The sequence below is a fragment of the Limanda limanda genome, chromosome 1 (assembly GCF_963576545.1).
Source record: "Limanda limanda chromosome 1, fLimLim1.1, whole genome shotgun sequence".
Lineage (NCBI taxonomy): Eukaryota > Metazoa > Chordata > Actinopteri > Pleuronectiformes > Pleuronectidae > Limanda > Limanda limanda.
In genome coordinates this window covers 34,661,048-34,682,098 of record NC_083636.1, presented here as the reverse complement: position 1 = coordinate 34,682,098, position 21,051 = coordinate 34,661,048, and the positions used below count along the sequence as shown (strand labels likewise).

Below are 21,051 nucleotides of genomic sequence, written 5' to 3'. Positions count from 1 at the left end.
TTCTTTGTCTCTTGTGCTTGTACAATGCTTATACCTGCTAAACATCAGCATGTTAGCATTGTCAGTGTAAACTGTGATAGCCGAGTACTCACAGAGCCACTAGCTTGTCCAGGATAAAGTGCATGTAGTGTAGTGATATACAGCTTTAGGACTACACATGTGACATCACACAAATCTGTCAGATTGCACTAATTTGTCACTTTAGTAAAAGAACATCTCGTAAAGCTTATATTGATGTAAAGAAGCAAACGCATCAAAAGAAGAAAAGTGCATTGTCCAAGTACAAACACATGCTGTGTTCTCCAGTAAGCTGTTCTGCAGAGAAATCCTGTGGCGTAATTCTAAGGATGTGACAGTTTTCTAAAAAAGAAATCTAATTGGCTTGTTTTTTACACTCAGAGTGAGACCTCTCAGCGGAGCAGCTGGGGATTCCTCTGTAAGTCACACAGCTGTGTACCGAGCTGAAAGGTGGAGAGCTGTCAGTTTAAGATGGCGGTAAACAGTGACATACAAATTAAAGGCATGACACCGAAGGCAAACATCAAATCTTTGAAATGTCAGACATGAGTGTGTACGTGGGTATTTATGCAAAGATTCCCAAGATGAACGGTAATCCCCTGCAACTGGTGAAACATGTTTCCATCTGCCTGTGATACTTCAAACGTTACTACATATTTCAAATAACTTTGCATCCAAGGCACCAAAATGAGAAGCTGTGTAACCTGGACAAGCAGCCGTGGGTAAAAAACAATCATAACACGCGTAGAGTTCAAATTAAACTGTAATATTTATAGCAGACGAGTTAGTTCACCCAACACACCTGCATGAACATTAAACCTGAACTAAATGTGTGTTCTATGTGTGTGAGGTCCAATCTTGAATTCCAATGTAAGTATTCAAATAATTATGCAATTTGTATAGTGGTCATCGCAAGAAATATTCTCAGTATATGACATTTTCCAGTAAATGTCGAATTTTGTGGACGTGCAAACCAATACTCAACACTAAGCAGAATGCTGTGAACGATAATTTAACATATCATGAGAATGTTGTTTTCCGGCTTTTACATGGAACACCAAAACAACATATTGTTTAAAGTATAACATGGTTATATTTTCTTACTTGGAAAAGTGAAACGTTGAATCTAAGTGATTTTATTATGAATGTAAGCATAATGTTTTATAAAAAAACAAACTATATCCATATATAATATACCAAAATATCAGGTTTCTGATGTATCATTTCCAGTTTAACTGGACATTCAAATACAAGTGCATGTGTGTATTAAGCCCATGCTCTTACATACATTTTTCTGATTAGTTAAGATTCATTTTTCTGAATGTTTTCTTTTACAAATATTTGTTAAATTTGACGAGTTTTCCTAAATGCTATACATTTTTCTCACTCTTTTTATCTTAAAGTTTATCGAAGCTCGACCGCAAGATGAGACAGTGGCAATAAAACTGATATTTGATCTCATAGTAGCTGTTTATGTATGACATACATATTCAATCACATTACCTCTCCATGTGAACATATCACATAATAAGGTGTGGGTTTGTGCAAATATAAAATATATTTATTGTGTCAAATCTTGTCTAAAGACATATAAGCAGATATTGTGTCCTATTATGTGTTAGTGTTTTAATGAGTGGATTTCTGTAAACTCTGTTGATGGTTGTCTTAGTTCATTTGATTTAAACTGTTTGATAAATCTTCGGTTCTGTGCCTTTGTCATCTGAAGAACTAAAACCTGCATTCCCACGCCCTGTCTGATATTAACTTTAGCAGATTTTAGAAAGATGCAAAACACATTTAATAAAAATCCTGAATTCTAATCTAATGTTAAATGTATTTTTGAACTGTAACATATTATGCCGTGGGATTACTAAACTGAATGTTGGCTATGTGTATGAAGTATTTGGAGGAAGAGTTGCAAATGTCAAAGGATGAAGAATGTGAATTCCAATAAGCTAAATAAGAGTCAGACATATTTTGAGCTTCTGAAATAATGTTCAAAAAAATATTTGTTGTATATCACCTTTTGTGTGCATGTAAAAAAAAAAAAATACACTCACACATCTGAATGTGTGAACAGGAAAAGTTCTCACGAATTCAAGTTTGTGGATGTGTAATAAAGTTTTGCAGCTGTAGAAATACTTTGTGTATGTGTTGTTTATAAATGTACGCAGGAATATGTTCAACAGTGAGGTTTTACAAAGCTGGTATTTGATTCCATGGACACTCGGCTATTGAACAAAAATGGCCGTATAGCTGTTTGACATGACTGCAGACTACATCAAATACTAAAGACTCCTGTGCTTAACAGTTAATAGTTTCTGACTCCGTAAACTAGTGCAAGTTTTTTGTTAACTAACGTAAAAACTTGTGTAATATTTTCCCACTTCCATTTATAGAGATTATACAAGTAAAAATACTGCTTCATAGTGCAAGACGTAGCTTTAAGTAACAGCAGAATGAGACACAGTATTGACAAAACTGTACGTCACACACAAAAAGACATTTTAATGAGGATTCTGGTGTCAAAACGGTATTGGGTAATGAACATAGAAACAGTGTTAACATCTCAGCACAACCACAGATAAGAGGAATACATAAAACTGAAGTTTTTGAAAGGCCAAGGCCATTGATAAAAAAAAAAATCCAACATATCTGCATGAGGCTTGTTGCAAAAACGTATTAACAAGAAACTTTACGGGGTTGAATCTTATAATTTCCCGTTGCTGGTTTAAAGAATGAGGTCATGAAATCTGTTATTCCCCAAGAGACACAACACAGGATTAAGAAGAGTTAAAATAAAACAAAAAATAAATTTCCATCTGCTTAGCGATCCTGCATTCCTCTCAGGGCATCAATTGTTACCCCGGAGAGGTGCCTTGTTTTAAAGATAGCTCGATGGAAACATCTAGTCTCAGATTTTGTACAAAGAAAAAGTTTTATGCAAATACAAACTTTTAATCATCAACCCCATTCAGCGTTCACTTTGACTTTCCATCCACCCGGAGGAGGTGGAATAAGAGATGGTGGAAGGTCAGGAATGGAGAAGAGCTGTGGAGGTATGTCACTTTCGGATTGCTCCTCTTCACTGTCTTCCTTTTGTTTAAGATCTCTGCAAGATATAAATAATTGAGCCGATGAATACTTCATCAACAGGAATAACCATTAATCATGTAAAACGGGTTGCCTAAGTTCTGAAACCAAAAAGAGGATGATTACCCTTTGCTTCCGAGGGCACCTCCCCTCTTCTCCCTCCTTGAGAGCCATTCTTCTATACTTCGGCCCTTCCTCCTCCTGTCCAGAGAATCCTCTCTGTGCTGTCTCTCATCTGAAAGTCAATGAAAATGTTCACTCCCCTCAAAATGGAGTTATTCACACAATCATTTAGATCAAATGGGCCGATGAGGAGGCTTGAATTTAACAGTTTAGCTATAAACTTTATTATAAATAACAATAAATATAAAAAAAGAGAAAAAAATGTAATTATTCATAATCTATTTCCCAAACTCCTCAAACACATGGTAGATGTCACTACCCATCGGTCACATCTTACCTTCCACGTGTCTTTTTAGGTTATACAGATCCTCTTCGGACATGTGAGAAAACCTGCAGCTTGGCCCAAAATCACAAATTCCTAAATAAAGAGAAAACCAGGATGTTTATAAACATGCATTTCATAAAATGTCTTGGTTATAGCATAAATGTTTGGTTCAACTGTTTTTCTTTACCTTTTTGGAGAAACTTCCTACACGGTTTCTTGGCTTGCTCGTCATTCAGAATGGCTGCCGAGTCTGTAAAAAAACAACAATATTAGAGCATCCATGCTTGTTTATCTTACCCTACACTTTGAAGGGAACAGGTGTGAAACTGAGATGGCATCTTGAAATATAAGCACGCTTCATTCTTCAATCATGGTGTCATTCACTGGTTTAGATAGTAAATTTCACAGGGATTCTGTACACAAAACAACCAGAAGATAACATCTTGGGTAATTTCATCAAAACACAACATACACAGGTCTCACCTCTGAAATGATCATACCAGGCCTTTTTTGATCTGTGATGCTGGACTCCATTCAGGTGTTTCTTCCTGTTGTGCATGTTGTCCTGAAAGGACCTGTCGCAGTAGTCACAGTAGTATCTCCTCCCCATGGTGCAGGTTCTGTGTTCCAACCACAATGTCACCTTTTAAACCTCTGAAACACCAAAAGCAGAAACAAAACAGCTTTAGACACAGTAGCTGCTCTGCCAACACATGGTGAGAGAGTAACCTTGCTCTTGAGATCTCATTATATCCAGTATTACACTTAAAATGTTAATGTTGCCATACAAATAAGCTCTCTGATTGAAATCTATACTTCAATGTTTTCGTCAGAGGCCTGCAACAAACATATTTTTATCATAATTACTTGATCTGTAAAAGAAATTCTCTGAAAGCTTTATTAGCTGTTGATAAATAGTCAAACCCTCATCACAATTCCCTAAAGCTAATAAATGTGAATGCAGATCTGCGTAAAAGAAGAAAATACAAAAATGGGAAGCACAAACCTCAAGTAATCCAGTCTGCACTAACTAGAAGCCATAACCAATATAATACTCTACACAACCATATATAAAAGGTATATTTATATCGAGTGTATTGGTTTGACGGTCGATTGCTGCCATCTCCTGGTTTGTTCCTGCCTTTTATTTTGAAAAACCCTGTATATTATACTTCCTCTTTTCAGAGTGTTTCAGCCTTTAATCTGCCAACATGAGGTTTTATAGAAACACGATGATCGTGTAAACAAGTGATGTGATACAATTCACAGTTTGAAAAACACTAACATCGCTGAATATCTGTGCGTAGCGATGATAGTTTAGCACACGTGGTTACAAACAGTCAAATAAACTCTCAATTTAAACAGCTAAGATCTCCTACCATTAATGAACCTTTGATGTCCTCCTCTGTGGTTTCATCTTTCCTCTTCAAAGCAAAGAAAATGTAAAATCCTGCTGCGTCCCTGCAGGATCTTTATTTACGTCTCCCGGCCACTTCCTGTTCCGGGGGCGGAAGTAAAGAGAGCAGACTTCCGGTCCTGCGCACTCTCTCGTCCGTCATGGCGCTGGCTAAGACCGTCTACAACTTGCTCTTCAGGAGAACGTCCACTTTCGCTGTAACCATCATGGTTGGAGCGGTTTTCTTCGAGAGACTCTTCGACCAAGGCGGCGACGCGATCTTCGAGCAGATGAACAGCGGGGTGAGTGTTTCCGGTGACATCTTAAAGCCGGTTCGATTCTGACCTTGTAAACAGAGGGCGACGCGGCCGGGCTGTTAGCTAAGGTAGCTCGTTTTGTTAGCCTAGCCCTGCGTCCTTCCGGTGCCTGTAAACTCAGCCTAGTACGATTCTAAACCATGTTATCGTGGAGCTAACCTTGTCAAATCTGTGTTTTTACTTTAGAAACTATGGAAACACATCAAGCACAACTACGAGGTCAAGGAGGAATAAGGACCCGGCTCCCGGGGTCACCTGAGGCTGACGTGCAGCTGTGGTCACACTTCCCATCTTCCATTCTTCCATTCTTCCTGGACTTCACATCAGCAGTCAACATGGACAGTGAGCTCAGGACTGGCGACCAGAGGAGCCGAGGGAGCTGATCCACTGTCCAGACCATCACGAAGCTGGAGCAATGGTTCCTGATCCCCCCCCCTCCATCCCAGTTGTTGTTTGTCATGTCTGTTCATCTTTAAGATTGTAAATGATTAAATTAAACATGTATTACAGTACACACTGTTTTGTTTTGTTATATCAAACATGGCCTGCATGTCTAAGTGCACTAGTTGGTGAAGTATAGAGATAAGATTTAGTCTTTTAAAAATGTAATATGACTAGTATTTTCATAGGTAGTCACATTAATACCTATGAAACCATCAAAAGATCCATATCCACCGTAAAATCAGTAAAGTGCTTACCTCAGCAATCTTACACGTGATTGTCTAGTTCCTTAAGTAGAACTACAAAAGGGGGAAATGGAAGTGGACTGAAAAACTAAACGTCATACATTATGATCAAAGAAGTCTGCACCCTCATTTGAGAAGCTTTTGTTAGACCCTCCACCAAGTTTGGTGTAGATCAGGTATCTTGTTTTTGTGTAGGAGGAAGTATTTTCAAATATCTTGGTAAAGGGCATTGCTATACAATGGATAAATAGTTGTGTCCTTTTCATAGAGCTGATACATGTTTTTTATGACATGCCTGATATCTGATGCTAAAACAGAGAAGCATTTCAAAGAGGGCAAAAGGAAGTTTGTGTTCTGGTGGAAAACGTTCTGTGTGGGATCTTTATTAAATAAATAATAGTTAAGTATATGTAATTGGGCTTTTCAGACAGATACGAATGCCTCTTTTGTAACCTTTTATTGAGGTGAGGTTTTATGGAAAGCTGCCAAACTGAATATCTCATACATGAATTTGAGTTTTTTGCTTTTTATGTAACTATTAATACTTTAAACAATAATGATATATTAACCACAGCAACAGGGTCAAGCTAGGCCACAACTATTCAAATGCAACACAAATGACTCCTATAAAGTCTCACGCCTTTACATGGCACACTAACGCTACTAAACAGCAAACAGCCAAGGGCTAGGTGGTAGTCGTCACACCCTATTCTCAATGTTGGCTCAACATTAAATTTGCACCATAAATGCAAAAAAAAGTATGTTATATGCTATGAACTATATATACTTCGTTCAGAAACATTTAGACTTGCAGTGAAAAACAAAGGTTAGTTTCAAAATAATGCACAATTTCCAAATAGACAAACGAAAGGTGAGAAGCAGTTGAGGGTCAGTAGCTGATGAGTGAGGGCATCGGAGGTGATAAGTAACATGGAGGTATCGTTCAGAAGAAAACTTGCAAACTACTTGAATAACAGGAAAACATTTGTTACAATAGGAATCAAATGTACATGTCGCATGATTGCTGTATTTTAGTAAATGTGTCAGTTCCAGTCAAATGTAGAAACAGTATCTTTTACCCAACCCCATAGTCGAGTGAGCCACAGACTCACACCCAGGTCTGACAGGTACTGGATCTCAGGTGTGAGCATTTTTTCACACAGTGTCCTGAATTTGGGATCGATATCGTTCTTCATGTTGTACCCAAGGATGGAGGACTCTCCGACCGGCTGCCAGGGCAGGAAACGACTGTCCTGAATGTTCTGGGCTTCGACTGGATTCCCTCCCTCGATACAAATAGCCTCCATCTCTGCATTTCTCCTCCTCAGCTCAGCTACCTCCTGTTTCATTCTGAGCTTCCCAAAGGACTCCACTCTGGCCCAGAAGGTGGCATTGAAGTGCTGATAGAGTCTCCAGTCAGCCCCGTTCCACTCCAACGCTTTGGCTCTGACCTCAGGGCTCAGTTTAGATACAGATGAACTCTTGCGAGAGTTGAGTTTAAAATATAAAATGTCCTCTGTGCTCCAACACAGCTTATGCTTTAACAGGATAAGAGACTCCTCAAAGTATTCTGCTATGAGGACCAAATGTAAATATTTGGATAAGTAATGAATACCCCTCATCACACTAGTATCATTAGCTTCAACGTTGTTATCAAGACCAAAGTCAAAGAAGAGCAGGTTTTTAAGGTAGAATGAGTTGTAGGCATCCGGGCTGTAGAACGCCTGAGGATTCTTCAGAAACTCCACCAGCTTGTTCTCTCCGGGGATACTCCATGTGAGAGGAACCGCCCTGTGATAATAGTGGAAGGACGACTCAAAGAGATCCACCGGGTCTCGTAAGATGGTGATGTAGGCAGCATCTGGAGGCAGGAGCTTGGATACTTCTCGGGGCTCAAAGCGCATGTGGTTGCAAACAATGTTGAAACAATCTCCAGGCCTGTAGTCCTTCACCTGGGAGCACTGGAAAGGCGATGGGTAGAGGAAGTCATTGCGCCCATCGGGGAAGGCAAACTTGAGCTTGTGCTTTTCTCCAAATCTGAAGAGGATGTTGAGCATGGTGCTACTGGCAGTTTTATGGGTCTTCATGAACATGATGTTGGCTGCAGGGTGGCACTCGTCTGAATTGGGTTTGCTTCGTTGAGAAGGCCTGGTCACATTTACCTTTAATATTTTGGCCATTCTGTGTGGACACGTGTCTTCTTGGGAGTCCCTGTAAATAAAGCACAGGCATAAGTCAAGGGAATAGAGCACAAACCTCCACCAAGGCCCAACAGTCCCCCTATGAAACCACATTTGATTTTTATACAAGTATAATAATGCACATTGTGTTTTTTCATGAAGATCCAATAATTTTCCCCTGAGAAATCAAAAAAAAAGTGGAAAAATGTCCTATCTCGCAATGTTAATGAAAAAACAAACAAAACCATACAAAAACATGATCTCTTTGTCAGAGGTAATAAATCTTTGCTTTTGAAATATTTACCTCATCTTCACTTGGTTGGGTTTTGTCAAGCAGTAGAGCAGCAGCGTGATGTTGGTCAATAAAACCCAGAGAATCACCCTTCGTACTACATGTGTGCACTTGAGTCCGTTGATGCCAAACATGACTTAAACCTGAAAATAAAATCAGTATTGTGGAGGAAAACTTTACAGGGAAAACTCTGGTGTGGCTGTGAAACACACCTGTCTACGGTTTGTTGTGTTACCGTTGTGCTCTCATATAACCAATGAGCAGCATCTGCTGAAATGCCCTGCAGCCATTACACACAGAGGGCCACAAATGACTCCCTATAGCCTCCCTCCAAAGTACATATCATGCATTTGCTTTAGATTGAATGTAACCTACAGCATCGCTCAACAGGAGAGGTCCAAATTGATATAATAAACTCTATGAGGGATATATTCGAGTAAACTGCTGACTTTCGATCAAATAAAACACACAACCCCCATGTTTACACTGTAAACATGCTTACGATTATAGAACTGCCCCACGCACAGTTAAGGTTAAAGTCGAAATTCAAACAGCACAGTGTTCACACTGGGAGACAACAGAAAACTAAAAGAAAATGGCTTAGTTGTTCTTGAACTTTCTCAGAGAGGCATTGAATAGAGAAAAGATCAGGTTGAAAGATATGTCCCTGAGAATGCAAGCTGGGACTTCTTATCACTGTCATCTCTATTTGTCTCGTACAGTCGTTTGCGGTGGATGACTAAAGAAATCAATTAGTTTACAGCCGACAAGAAATACATTTAGCTGGGAATAACAACTGTATAAATCAATATCAAAACGGCAAATCAAAACAAAATATAAATGACATGGTGAGACAAAGACAGAATGAAAGAGCAATACACCTGTTGGAGAAAGAGGAGAGGAGCGTTCCTCACCTGCAGAGGACGGCTCGAGCAGTCCTTAGTTGCAGGAGAGCCTTTTGTTTCTCTTTCAGCATTCTGCAGAGTGTCTGAAGGTCCCGTCTCATTGGCTGTGAAGACTGAGGAAGGATCTGAGCTCTCCTCCCACAGGGCCAGGAAACGAGATTGTTCAGTCTGAAGGGAGACTGCTGGAAGGTTCAACTCCACATAGCTGCTTTAATAGATTCGAAATTTATTTAATCAGCTATACAAACACCAAGTCAACCTCTAAATCTAAATATAACCTGCTTAAGTAGATTGGGGTTCTGGTTTTGTCAGTTTTGGAGAAATAAATATGACTATAACTGTATGATGATGATATTGGCTGACACACATGTATTGCATATTGGACTTAGATAGATAGATAGATAGATAGATAGATAGATAGATAGATAGATAGATAGATAGACAGACAGACAGACAGACAGACAGACAGACAGACAGACAGACAGACAGACAGACAGACAGACAGACAGACAGACAGACAGACAGACAGACAGACAGACAGACAGACAGACAGACAGACAGACAGACAGACAGACAGACAGACAGACAGACAGACAGACAGACAGACAGACAGACAGACAGACAGACAGACAGACAGACAGACAGACAGACAGACAGACAGACAGACAGACAGACAGACAGACAGACAGACAGACAGACAGACAGACAGATAGAAAGATACATACATACATACATACATACATACATACATACATACATACATACATACATACATACATACATACATACATACATACATACATACATACATACATACATACATACATACATACATACATACATACATACATACATACATACATACATACATACATACATACATACATACATACATACATACATACATACATACATACATACATACATACATACATACATACATACATACATACATACATACATACATACATACATACATACATACATACATACATACATACATACATACATACATACATACATACATACATACATACATACATACATACATACATACATACATACGCAAATACACATACATATACATATATACACACATATACATAAACATATGTACACATATACATCCACAAGCAAAAACACGTGTTTTTATGGTTGCACTGTGTAGGATCAATGGTCTATTGTAAATATAACAAGCACTGTTCCTCCAAATGAAAACACTTCTGATGTTCTGTGCATCGTTTCATACACATTACCTATAGATATATGGATATATGTATGTAAGCGTACTCACCCAGAGGGGTCTGCCTGACTCCTCCCAGCTGTGTGCTGTGTTGTGGGGGCAGTCGGGATGCTTCAGTCTCCACACACTTGGACGCAGGTGCTGTTGACTTTGCTGACCTGCTGTTGACTTTGGCTGCAGCTGAATCATTCTTGTCTGATTCAGTCGGTCTCATCGATTTGGCATTGGCAGCCCACCAGCTTCCTGTGTGACGTAGTTATTGATGTGACTGACATCACAGATTACATCACAGAGGATAATCAGATCTGTCACTAGGACACAGGAGGGAGGTTGGTATATTGACTTTGGAGTTTCTATAATCAGGAGGGAAAATGATGTTTGGTTAACTCTAAGGCAGCAACAGACCTGTTATATCATGTCAGTCATGTTGTGTAACTTGTGTAACTTTAGTTGTTGTGTGTGTAAATGCTCCACAAACAAACAGAACCTATGTTTAGATATCAGTTTTGTTTGGGACTTGCAATATTCTCAACAAGAGTTAAATAAAACTGATTTTTGTTTACAATAACTGCATTTTATTGTCAAAATATTTTACAATTGTACAAAAACAGAATATATATATGTAGAATATATATTCAACTAATCTAGAGGAAACCAGACCAACACAAAAGTAATTCATCAAACTAAACAACATATATTCTGTTTGTTTTTCTGTTTATTTGTTTCTCAATTGAAAGAGAGCAAAAATTTGTTTCTGTAAGAACTGGAGCTCAAACCACTTAGAGCTGTTGTTGTTACTATCAACACTCCAGACCAATACATGCAGCTTGTCTGTAGTCAGGTTTGTAGACAGGTTCTCAATTAGCTGTAGTCAGGTAATTCAGAATGACCTGACTACAGGCTTAATATTTGTGTATCTGTGTTTATGTAGCCTAACAAAATTGATGAACTAAAATACAAACAACTTTGACGTTAGTCATTACACAGATGAGGGATAGAAAAAAAACATTTACCTTAAAATAGCGGCTTCAAAATCCTTCTAATGGTAATGACTTGTAATAGGGAGAATGGAGTCTCTTTCCCCCCCATGCCGCACCCTATTCATGCACCATTCCATGTCACTGCTGTTTTCAGGCCCCAACAGTAACGTCGGCATGTAGATCAGATTAAAAAAGCATGAAGTCTAAGTAAAAATGTCTGTCTGCATAAACAGGTTCCCAAAGCATTCAGACTGCTTATTTAACCATCAACCCTCCAGGCCCGTAGAGGCAGCTCGTTTATTAACTGTTGGCAGTGGCAACATGACAACGAGGCAATTTACACACATATGACTGAGTGACAGTGTCACATGAGGAGTTCATAAACACAGCTGTAAATACAAGCAACATTTTTTTTTAATTATCCTCCAGCTGCAGTGAGAACCAACTCCATTCAAGGAGATGAACTTTTTTAAATTTGCCCTGTGTATATTATAGTTTTACGTTATAACTTGTTCGTTCACCCCCCGGGGCGAAACCTCTCACAGATGACTGAAAGGCCACAGACAGCATCGAAACCCGAGATACTGACACAACCAGTCCAAAAAAATCGCATTCTCTGCATTGATAAACTGCAGCGAGGCCACTTTCTGCTCACGTGCAGCTTATGAAACAGAGCAGGTGAAATCACAGCATGACTCAGCTTGTTTTTGGAACATGTCGGAGCAAAGAAAATAAGCAGCTTGACTTCTGCTTTGGAGATTTGTCCTCAGCATAGGATGAGGGGAAGATGTTCTGGATTTCAGGGAAAACTGAACAGACAGATTTCTGCTCAGTAGAGAGTAAAAGGAATTTAATCAGAAACAGACTAAATCAAACAAACCCCCCGAAGACACGTCAGGAGAGAAGGGATGGTTGACTTTTATGCAAAACTCCACAGTTTACATTCTTTGCATCAATAAACGTCACGTGAGAAAAACAGCTTTTCTTCTTGTTGATATGCTGTTAGGACTTAAAACAAGACATGAAGATACATTCAACTGGTTTTTATATCATTAAAACCCCTGTGGTTTACAGTAATCGTCAAATGTTAACACATTTACATATAATACCAACAATAAACATGCTAATATAATTTACAATCCTGCTGGAGGAGTGTACAGTGACGACAAGTTGTACAGCAGCTGATTGCTTTCAGTAAATCTCATGACAACCATCATAAGGCACTTTGAGTGACAACTATGACAAATAAAATGAACATAAAATACAAAGTGTCTTTCATCATCAAGGCACTTATAAATATATACAAATAGGCCACATCTGGTAGACATACAATATCATTTTCTTAACATCTACTGAATAATTCCTTGTTATGAGGATAAATGTTTACAAAGGTCCATTAACAAAAGCAGGTTTTTATGCTTTTGCAGATTGAATATGAGGATCACAGTTGCCGGGTTAACTTAAATAAACTGGTGCTGAAATATCAACCACTTCTTAAAGGATCAGCAGTGTTTTTAACACTTTGGTTATTAAATATCCTAAAATAAATCCCATCACAGGCAAAAAAACATTCTTCAATACCTCGAACCCTAACAAGCACAGGAGGGACACTAGTCTTCCTCTACTCAGAGCAGCTATCAGGTGGTGGGTCAGCTCAGTTCAGACGCTGGAATGTTTACAGAGATGTACCCCTGTTAGCATGTTGCGGTGCTGTAGCTCAGTAGACAGGCTTGTAGAAAATCTGGCCACACAGCAGCCTGCGTTTCAGCTCCTTCCACAGCAGGCTGCGCTCCCTCTGTGATCCCTTCATGAAGCCGCGGTTCTCCTGGGCGCGGCGGGACAGATAGGGAATGACCTCATTGACTGGGCCGTATGGAACATACTTGTAGACTGGGAAACCTGCCTGACCTGTTTTTATCGAAGCAGAGAGAAAGAGACTATTATTAAAAACAGGGGTCATTATCTCCACCGTGAGTGTGTTTGCATGTCATGACTTTGTATGTAAGGTCTGATAACAGCTTTTAAATACGGATGTAGCAGAAATACAGTCAGGAAAAGTTACCAGTTTTTCAGAATATATTCATTAATCTTAGAACTGCTTATAGAGTTATAGTAGTTATTTAACTGCAAGTTGGTGGGAAAAGTGAATAAATATCGCGTTAGATAACTGACATGCAAAATTTGCCTTTTGAGATATCAAGTGATATGACAAGGTCAAACTGGCCCTTCTGTTACGCTAGTGGAAAAAAGATTAGGCCTGTTACAGCATTAACTTCTTTTTACATGAGGATGAGTGTCTCAGTTTTATCAGTGCTCCATGAACAATCTTGTTTCACAAACATGGAGTCTGACTATTGTGTCATGTTCTGTTATACAATAAAGGACAGAGCGATGCCAATTATCTCTCAGACAATATTGGCTGGTGATGTGTTTATCTTGATAGCGTGCATCCCGGCTGCAGCAAACATAAGAAAACGCTTAGTAACAGACAGGTAAGAACATTGAGTAACTGGAGTTGTTTGTGCCTAAGATATGTTAGATCATCTCTAAGGTCAGTGGCCACCTGAGTACTGAAAGGGTGACGTCAGAGTGCATATGTCGGGGCCAGGACTTTTGGAACCCGCCGTAGGTTTTACTGGAACCTAACCATGTCGTGCGAACAACATACCTAGTGGGAAGCTGATCTGGTCACACATCCCCAGCAGCTGTCCAAAGTAAACTTTATTCTCAGTGGGTGAAAGGCCCATCTCATTCATTCTGAAAACGAAAACAGAAAGGCACGCAGGTTACATAAGAGGAGCTGCAGTGTGGTGTTTGTCCCCTCGGGCGGCAAATCATGTAATTGCTCTGGAGAGTTGACAAAGACGACCTTTTGCTCAGAGAAATATCCAGAGCTTTGGTTTAAACCATTGGGAGTAATCCTTGATGAATGAGGCTGTTTACAGTTTCCTTGTATGTTTAAACCAAATCTGGACTTAGTACATGTTGAGTGAAATCTTCATGCAGGCTTAAGACTGGACGTACTTCTGGAGGGTGAATTTCACCGTTTCCTCGTTGTGCGTTGCCACCATGACGTTTGCCTTCCTGTTGTGCTCGATCTCCTCCAGCAAGTATTCCAAACACCTGCACAAACAGTGAGGCAGATGTTTAGAGTTCAGTCATTATCTAACCGATCCACATGTGGCCTTAACAACATAACTCAGCGCTCACTTCTGATACATCCTGTTGGTGGCCTCATAGTCCGGGTTGATTGGGTCCTCGTATCCGATCTCCTCGGCCCTGGCTCTCTCTTGGTACATGTAGGCTCCACGCACCAGCTTGGCACCGAAGTACCAGCCCTCCCTCCGTGACAGCTCCACATCCACAGTCACATTGTCATAGGCATCCTAAAAGCATTGAGTCGTTCAAATACACACACACACTCAAGAGAATATGAGAGATCATCACTCAGCTCTGGATACGTTTTTTGTTGAGATAGAATGAAAATTGTCTCAATGCGCCTTCATGAGGAAATCGTAGTCTCACCTTGAGGTAACACTGGTACGTGTTGAAAATGATTGGCTTTTCTTTGTTGAATCTCCTCTGCATCTCCAGGGTCAGTCGACTAATAGCCGGCTGGAAGTACGTCTGCTCGGCGTCTACCATCAGCCTCACCCCGTTCTCCACAGCATGCTGGAACACACAAGGTGTATTTACGTAATTTAAAGATTTAACGACTGGCTGCACGTGACACTCATCAATGTGCAGAAGAGAAATCAGCAAATCATAATACACAAAACAGGCATTTTATCATAATATGGCTGTTTCCTCGTCTTGTTTTGTTTCCCTACCTTGGCCAGAATGTCCACCCTCTGCAGCATTCTCTTCATCTGTCTCTCTTCCCTGTCTGTGAACGTCTTCAACAACGGCTCCAGCTGGCCTGTCTGCACAACCACCACACAAAATATCCAATCATTTGGCTGATGCTTTCCTCAAGATCGGAATAAGTATATTTATATTTATCTATAAGGTGCAAAAGTCTGACATGTTATTCTCATCACTCCTGGAGAAATGTCTCTTTAAAATATATATTTTTTTGGAGAGCTCTGACTGTAAAAATACATTTCGAGCTACGACAAGTCTGAATTATTGGAACCAGAAAGCCTCACCTCAATATTTGGCACCATGAGCAGATTGGAGATCTTAGTGGTGTCATTTATTAAACTGTTCCAGTCAAGCAGATCAATCGTTCTGTAAAAGAAAATGCTTTAAATCAAATGCCCTCAGAATATTGTTATTGCGGATTAATTGGAGCTAGTTTCTGTGTAAAGAATAAACCACAGGCCTGTTGATACTTGTCTGTGTGAGATAAGTTCAAACACGTTCTGTTTTCTTACTGATTGTGCGTCAAGAACTTAGGAACTCAGCCTCTTATGTATTTAATGTAAATAATAAAAAATTATGAACGTGTGTTGTTGTTATCATTGTTGTAATAAGCGACTATCTTACCCTGACAAACCCAGCTTCTCTCCAGTAAACCAGTTCTCTATGTCATCCTTGGCTCCAACACCCATCTGAGTCAAATTTGCCTTCAAGAGAAATATTTCACATGAATTGGGTGAAAAGTCGTAGAGATTAAAACAGGTAAAGTGCATTCAGCAAACAAGCCTGGCAGCAGTCATCCATGAGCATGCATTGACCCTCTTTAGACTTTGGCGAAGGTGAGACTCACCTTGAGTTGGTCCAGCTCCAGCTTTTGTTCCAAAAGCATCATTTCAGATTTTCCCTGTTGAGCGGCGAGGAAGCTGAAGAAGTTTCTCCATTGGACCAGGACTTCAGAGAACTGGAGCTGCTCAAACACAGAAAGAGACATTAACATTTAGCTCCTGCACCTGAACCCTATTGTGATGAACACTGAGGCGGGAATCTGACACAGTAAATATTGTTTTCCATAAACCAGTGTCCTTCTTTTAATATTAGCCATGTCCCCTAAGGTTTGTACACAATAAAGTGAATCTACGACCGTGCTTATCTTTTGGCATTGGCTTAACACCATAAAGGTAAATAGATCATGTTTTATATCCTCATTATGATGACATGGAGCCAATACGCAGGATTTATTAGTGTAACATCAGGGATCACTGTTGTTGCAAAATAAAGGGAGTCGCGACTTTATCTAACATCTGTGGTTAACATGGTAGATGAAGATATGACTTACAAGGAACTGTGGACGTCCCAGAGCGGTTAGTTTGATGGCAGAAAATCCATCTACAGAGGCTCCACCTTAAAGTGATTACAAACTTTATTATGTCAGTCATAATGCTGCACACATTTGATGTTGTTTAACTCAGCTATAGATCATTTACTTATTTTGTTCACGATGCAGTTTGTAGAGTGACTACACTACAAAAAGCTTCATGTAACTAGTAAAATTGAGTCTCTAAATCCCTAGTACAGGAACCTTCCTACTCACCGGAGGCTTTAATGCATTTGATGAAAGTCTCCATCTGGTTGTCACACTTGGCCTCATCCGCGTAGAAATAGGTACGAGCACTGATGACACCCCCCCGCCTGTCACCGAACTGTCGATGAGCTTTATATTTCTTCTCACGATGAGCAGCCCCTGGAGTCGGAAAACAAAACAAAACATAAGACACACCGGAAAAAGACAAATAAGAATTTAGTTGTTTTGATTTATTAATGGGGGCTCAATGGAGGTTTCCCTTTAAAAAAAAAACATATTCCATCATATTTAAAAACTCTAAAGACAGAATACACAAGTATTACACAAGTTATCAACAGTTGTTATTCAGTACCAATGGTGGTAACACTTAGTAGTTACATAATAAATCCAAACAGATTTATTTAAATCCCACAAGCTGTTATTTTGAGGGCAGTAAATGTATTTAATTCTGCTTAAATGTATCACAAGCAAATGTGGTTAAGGGGAACTGTCACATGTTCTTGATTATTCATTCAGCTGTCAGCCGTTCTGAAAATAACCTGAGGTAGTTGTCTAAACATGTGACTCCTCATAAATAATATAGTAGCACTGCTGTAATCCCTGTAAGGCACCGCTGCAACTGCCAGTAACATTACAAGATATTAAGGAAATATTTTTATTGTGATATAAGATTTATAAATAAGGCCAGAGAAATCCCCTGGGAGTGATGAACCGGAGCCTCACATTTCTACCCTGTCACGCAAACAAAAGTTTCCTCTTACTGTACCAGCAGGGCAGAACATTTCAGACCCACCAGGATCCAGTTATAACCGGCACTATCCAGGCCTGACCACATGAGCACATAACTTAGACGCACTAACCACATGAGCACATAACTGAGACATACCAGTGCTGACACACGACCAGGCCACAGAGCAGTGAGAGTACCCCGGTCTTTACTTGCATGTAAGTATTGTGGTGTATAACCTTGTATACAAATAAAAGTTCAACACACCTGGACTTTCTTTCTCTGCTTCAGAAACACATGCACTGTAAAAGAAGGAAAGAGTAAAGCAATTATTATGATTTCCTCCACCAGATGTAACTTTACTTTTTCAGACAAGACAAATGGAAAATTGATTTTAGTGTCTGTACTTAGGACAAATATACACTCTCTATAAACAGGAAAGCCTAGGTGTTCTTCTATCATGATCAAAAGAGAATTGAAAAATATGGAAAGGAAAATTTAAACGTTTGGAAGAAACTTACTTGCTAAATAAAATGTATTTAGCAGGTAATTTAAACCAGACTAGCCGAGCCCATTTGAATGCAAATGCGATGACCTAATTTCTGGACCTGTTGTAACACGAGTGAAGTATCTGTGAACAAACATGTTCGGTGGGTCGTCTTCTTTGACGTCTGCCGATTCCAAGATGGTCAAGATAATTGGATCCAGTATATATTTTAAAAAGTGCTTGGATTTATTTCAGCATGCGTATGTTCGTGCTTCGTAACATAATCCCCAGAATAAGCTCATTTCCTCTGCAGGACGTTACACAACATGTCCATATGTGTGTGTGTGTGTGTGTGTGTGTGTGTGAGAGAGAGAGCCCTTTGAAGGGATCCACACATTGCTCTAAAAGGCTGGCAGCCTCCCTAAGAAACAACCGGGCTCAACCAATCAGAGGAGATGGGTTTGTCCCAGCCGACCAATAGAGGACGAACACTGTTTTGCAATCGCACATTAAACAAACACATTGGATTCTGATAGCTGTGTTGATGTGAAGGAAAACTACTACGGATCACATGACTCATGAATTAGATAAGAGCCACAACAGAAGTCAGACTTGCAGTGATAAGATAAGAATAAGTTGCTATGGATTCACAATATATCTCAATGGAATGTTTTCATTAAGCCAAAGGGGGTTTGACCTGAGACCAGAGATGTATGTTGTGAAAGTGAATTACATGTTTACAGCACATTCCATACACCTGTAATGTGATTGTACTAAGAGGGACAAGGGCAAAATGACTACCGGGGATCTATAATATCTATTTCTCACAGACTTGTAATTCCGGCAATTGTCACTCTCAATTTGCAGCTAATTCTACAAGCAGACATGGGGGGGAAGGGGGCTCAATTTGAATGGACTCTTCCTGGAGATCAGGGCCTGGCACAGAAACTTGCAGTCTGGTTACGCCCGTTGAAACACGACACTGTTACGCAATACATTGCCCTGGCCCTGGTGTGCTGCACATTTGTTATACATTAGAGCTGCTCTTGGTTTTAGAGCCACACAGAAACCTTTGGCAATGTCCCCTGAGCCACAGAGAGGGAGAGGACAAAGGCCCTGTTGTTGTCACGGTCGGATGTAAACAGAACACTCACTCCATTTCCTTCTTGACGGCCTCCTCCTGGGTCAGGTCTTCCTCGACACTGTAGTCCAGAACAGCCCCCACCCCGAAGGCCTGGTTCTTCTTGATTAGAGGTTTGATGGACTCCTGGTCCTCCCCTGCCACAAACTGGCCATAGAAGGTCATCTTCATCACTTTCTCAAACAGCCACTGACCCAGCACCTTCCTGCTCAGATCGATCAACTGACAACACGGAGGAAAAACAACAACAACAACAACAAGGACATTAGATGAGAGGCAGGCCGAGAATTTCAAAGTGTTTTACATGAAATATAAAGGGCACCATTTGTAACCAATTGTAAAAGCAATATAAGCCGATACATGGAAGCATTTAAAGAGAAATAAGGCTACATAGAGAATAAAAAATTTGAGACAGTGTATATAAAGTGATTATTTGAGTTAATTACATGCCCTAACAAACAGGAAAGTCATTGATTTAAAACAACTAAGATCTTGCTCCAGACGACCTGAGGGGTCTGGATGGTTCCTGCTGTGGCTGTGGATCAGAATCTGGGGTGAAGACCTCCTCACCTCTTTGTTCTTCTCCACCAGCACGTCCACGGTGCAGAGCTTGAACACCACCAGACTCCGGATCAGCTCGGCGTTGCCCTTGCTCTCGTACGCTTCCTTGGTGTTGTCGAAGTCGATGTGGACCCTGCTGAGCGGAGTGTCCTTGGAGCTCCGGGTCTGATGGATGAGCTCCAGGGGCTGAGCCTCCACCACAGCGCCGACCCCCGGCTCCTTCTCCTCCACCACAGCGCCGACACCCGGCTCCTTCTCCTCCAGGCTCCTCTTCGTGGAGGCCGCCGTCGATCGACATCTTCCGCTGCAGATCCGCAGTTTGCCCGAGTTCCCCCGGACGAGAGCAGACACCAACTTGGCGTACGACATGTTTTTCTTTCTTTAAGACAGTCCGCAGAGCTCCTTGAACCGCCTCTGGTCGGTGAAGCCTCTGAATGGCTCGATGATGCACGTGCCGGAAAGTCTCCGAACTTTAAAAGCAACTTGCGCCGGGGGGCGTGGCCTCACCCGTTATGTCACGCGGGAATATTTTTTGACTTTATATATCAAATATTATGACAGAATAAGACAGATAGATAGACAGATAGATAGACAGATAGATAGATAGATAGATAGATAGATAGATAGATAGATAGATAGATAGATAGATAGATAGATAGATAGATAGATAGATGGATGGATGGATGGATGGATGGATGGATGGATGGATGGATGGATGGATGGATGGATGGATGGATGGATTGATAGACAGACAGACAGACAGACAGACAGACAGACAGACAGACAGACAGACAGACAGACAGACAGACAGACAGACAGACAGACAGACAGACAGACAGACAGACAGACAGACAGACAGACAGACAGACAGACAGACAGACAGACAGACAGACAGACAGACAGACAGACAGACAGACAGACAGACAGACAGATAGATAGATAGATAGATAGATAGATAGATAGATAGATAGATAGATAGATAGATAGATAGATAGATAGATAGATAGATAGATAGATAGAAAGAAGATAGATGGATGGATGGATGGATGGATAGATAGATAGATAGATAGATAGATAGATAGATAGATAGATAGATAGATAGATAGATAGATAGATAGATAGATAGATAGATAG

General features: G+C 40.3%; 4 protein-coding genes across 10 annotated transcripts; 1 reads left to right on the top strand and 3 right to left on the bottom strand.

Moving 5' to 3' along the window:
* Window positions 1-2,500: 2,500 nt before the first annotated feature.
* zmat5 (zinc finger, matrin-type 5) lies at window positions 2,501-5,058 on the bottom strand. Its single transcript, XM_061072869.1, has 6 exons — window positions 4,939-5,058; window positions 4,043-4,213; window positions 3,747-3,809; window positions 3,572-3,652; window positions 3,238-3,346; window positions 2,501-3,130 (listed from the first exon to the last, which is right to left on the bottom strand). The coding sequence occupies exons 2-6, from the start codon at window positions 4,167-4,169 to the stop codon at window positions 2,983-2,985; spliced, it is 528 nt and encodes a 175-aa protein (XP_060928852.1). The 5' UTR covers window positions 4,170-4,213; window positions 4,939-5,058; the 3' UTR covers window positions 2,501-2,982.
* A 56-nt stretch (window positions 5,059-5,114) lies between these two features.
* Window positions 5,115-5,784, top strand: LOC133005502 (cytochrome b-c1 complex subunit 9). Its single transcript, XM_061075206.1, has 2 exons — window positions 5,115-5,257; window positions 5,459-5,784. The coding sequence occupies exons 1-2, from the start codon at window positions 5,117-5,119 to the stop codon at window positions 5,504-5,506; spliced, it is 189 nt and encodes a 62-aa protein (XP_060931189.1). The 5' UTR covers window positions 5,115-5,116; the 3' UTR covers window positions 5,507-5,784.
* Window positions 5,785-6,400: 616 nt separating this feature from the next.
* Window positions 6,401-10,660, bottom strand: gal3st1b (galactose-3-O-sulfotransferase 1b). 7 transcript variants are annotated; one of them, XM_061075182.1, is made up of 5 exons: window positions 10,630-10,660; window positions 9,345-9,540; window positions 8,443-8,573; window positions 8,121-8,169; window positions 6,401-7,919 (listed from the first exon to the last, which is right to left on the bottom strand). In XM_061075182.1, exons 3-5 carry the CDS (start codon window positions 8,562-8,564, stop codon window positions 7,002-7,004), a joined length of 1,089 nt encoding a protein of 362 aa, XP_060931165.1. In that variant the 5' UTR covers window positions 8,565-8,573; window positions 9,345-9,540; window positions 10,630-10,660; the 3' UTR covers window positions 6,401-7,001. The 7 variants fall into 7 exon arrangements, with proteins under 7 accessions (XP_060931165.1, XP_060931132.1, XP_060931115.1 ...); XM_061075149.1 differs by having other exon boundaries at window positions 6,401-8,169; window positions 9,312-9,540; XM_061075132.1 differs by having other exon boundaries at window positions 6,401-8,169.
* Window positions 10,661-12,456: 1,796 nt separating this feature from the next.
* prodha (proline dehydrogenase (oxidase) 1a) lies at window positions 12,457-20,343 on the bottom strand. The gene is made up of 14 exons (XM_061072693.1): window positions 19,927-20,343; window positions 19,370-19,578; window positions 17,996-18,030; window positions 17,011-17,160; window positions 16,756-16,820; window positions 16,270-16,386; window positions 16,047-16,126; window positions 15,707-15,788; window positions 15,389-15,481; window positions 15,084-15,230; window positions 14,769-14,944; window positions 14,583-14,681; window positions 14,227-14,315; window positions 12,457-13,466 (listed from the first exon to the last, which is right to left on the bottom strand). The coding sequence occupies exons 1-14, from the start codon at window positions 20,284-20,286 to the stop codon at window positions 13,276-13,278; spliced, it is 1,893 nt and encodes a 630-aa protein (XP_060928676.1). The 5' UTR covers window positions 20,287-20,343; the 3' UTR covers window positions 12,457-13,275.
* Between the last annotated feature and the right edge of the window lie 708 nt (window positions 20,344-21,051).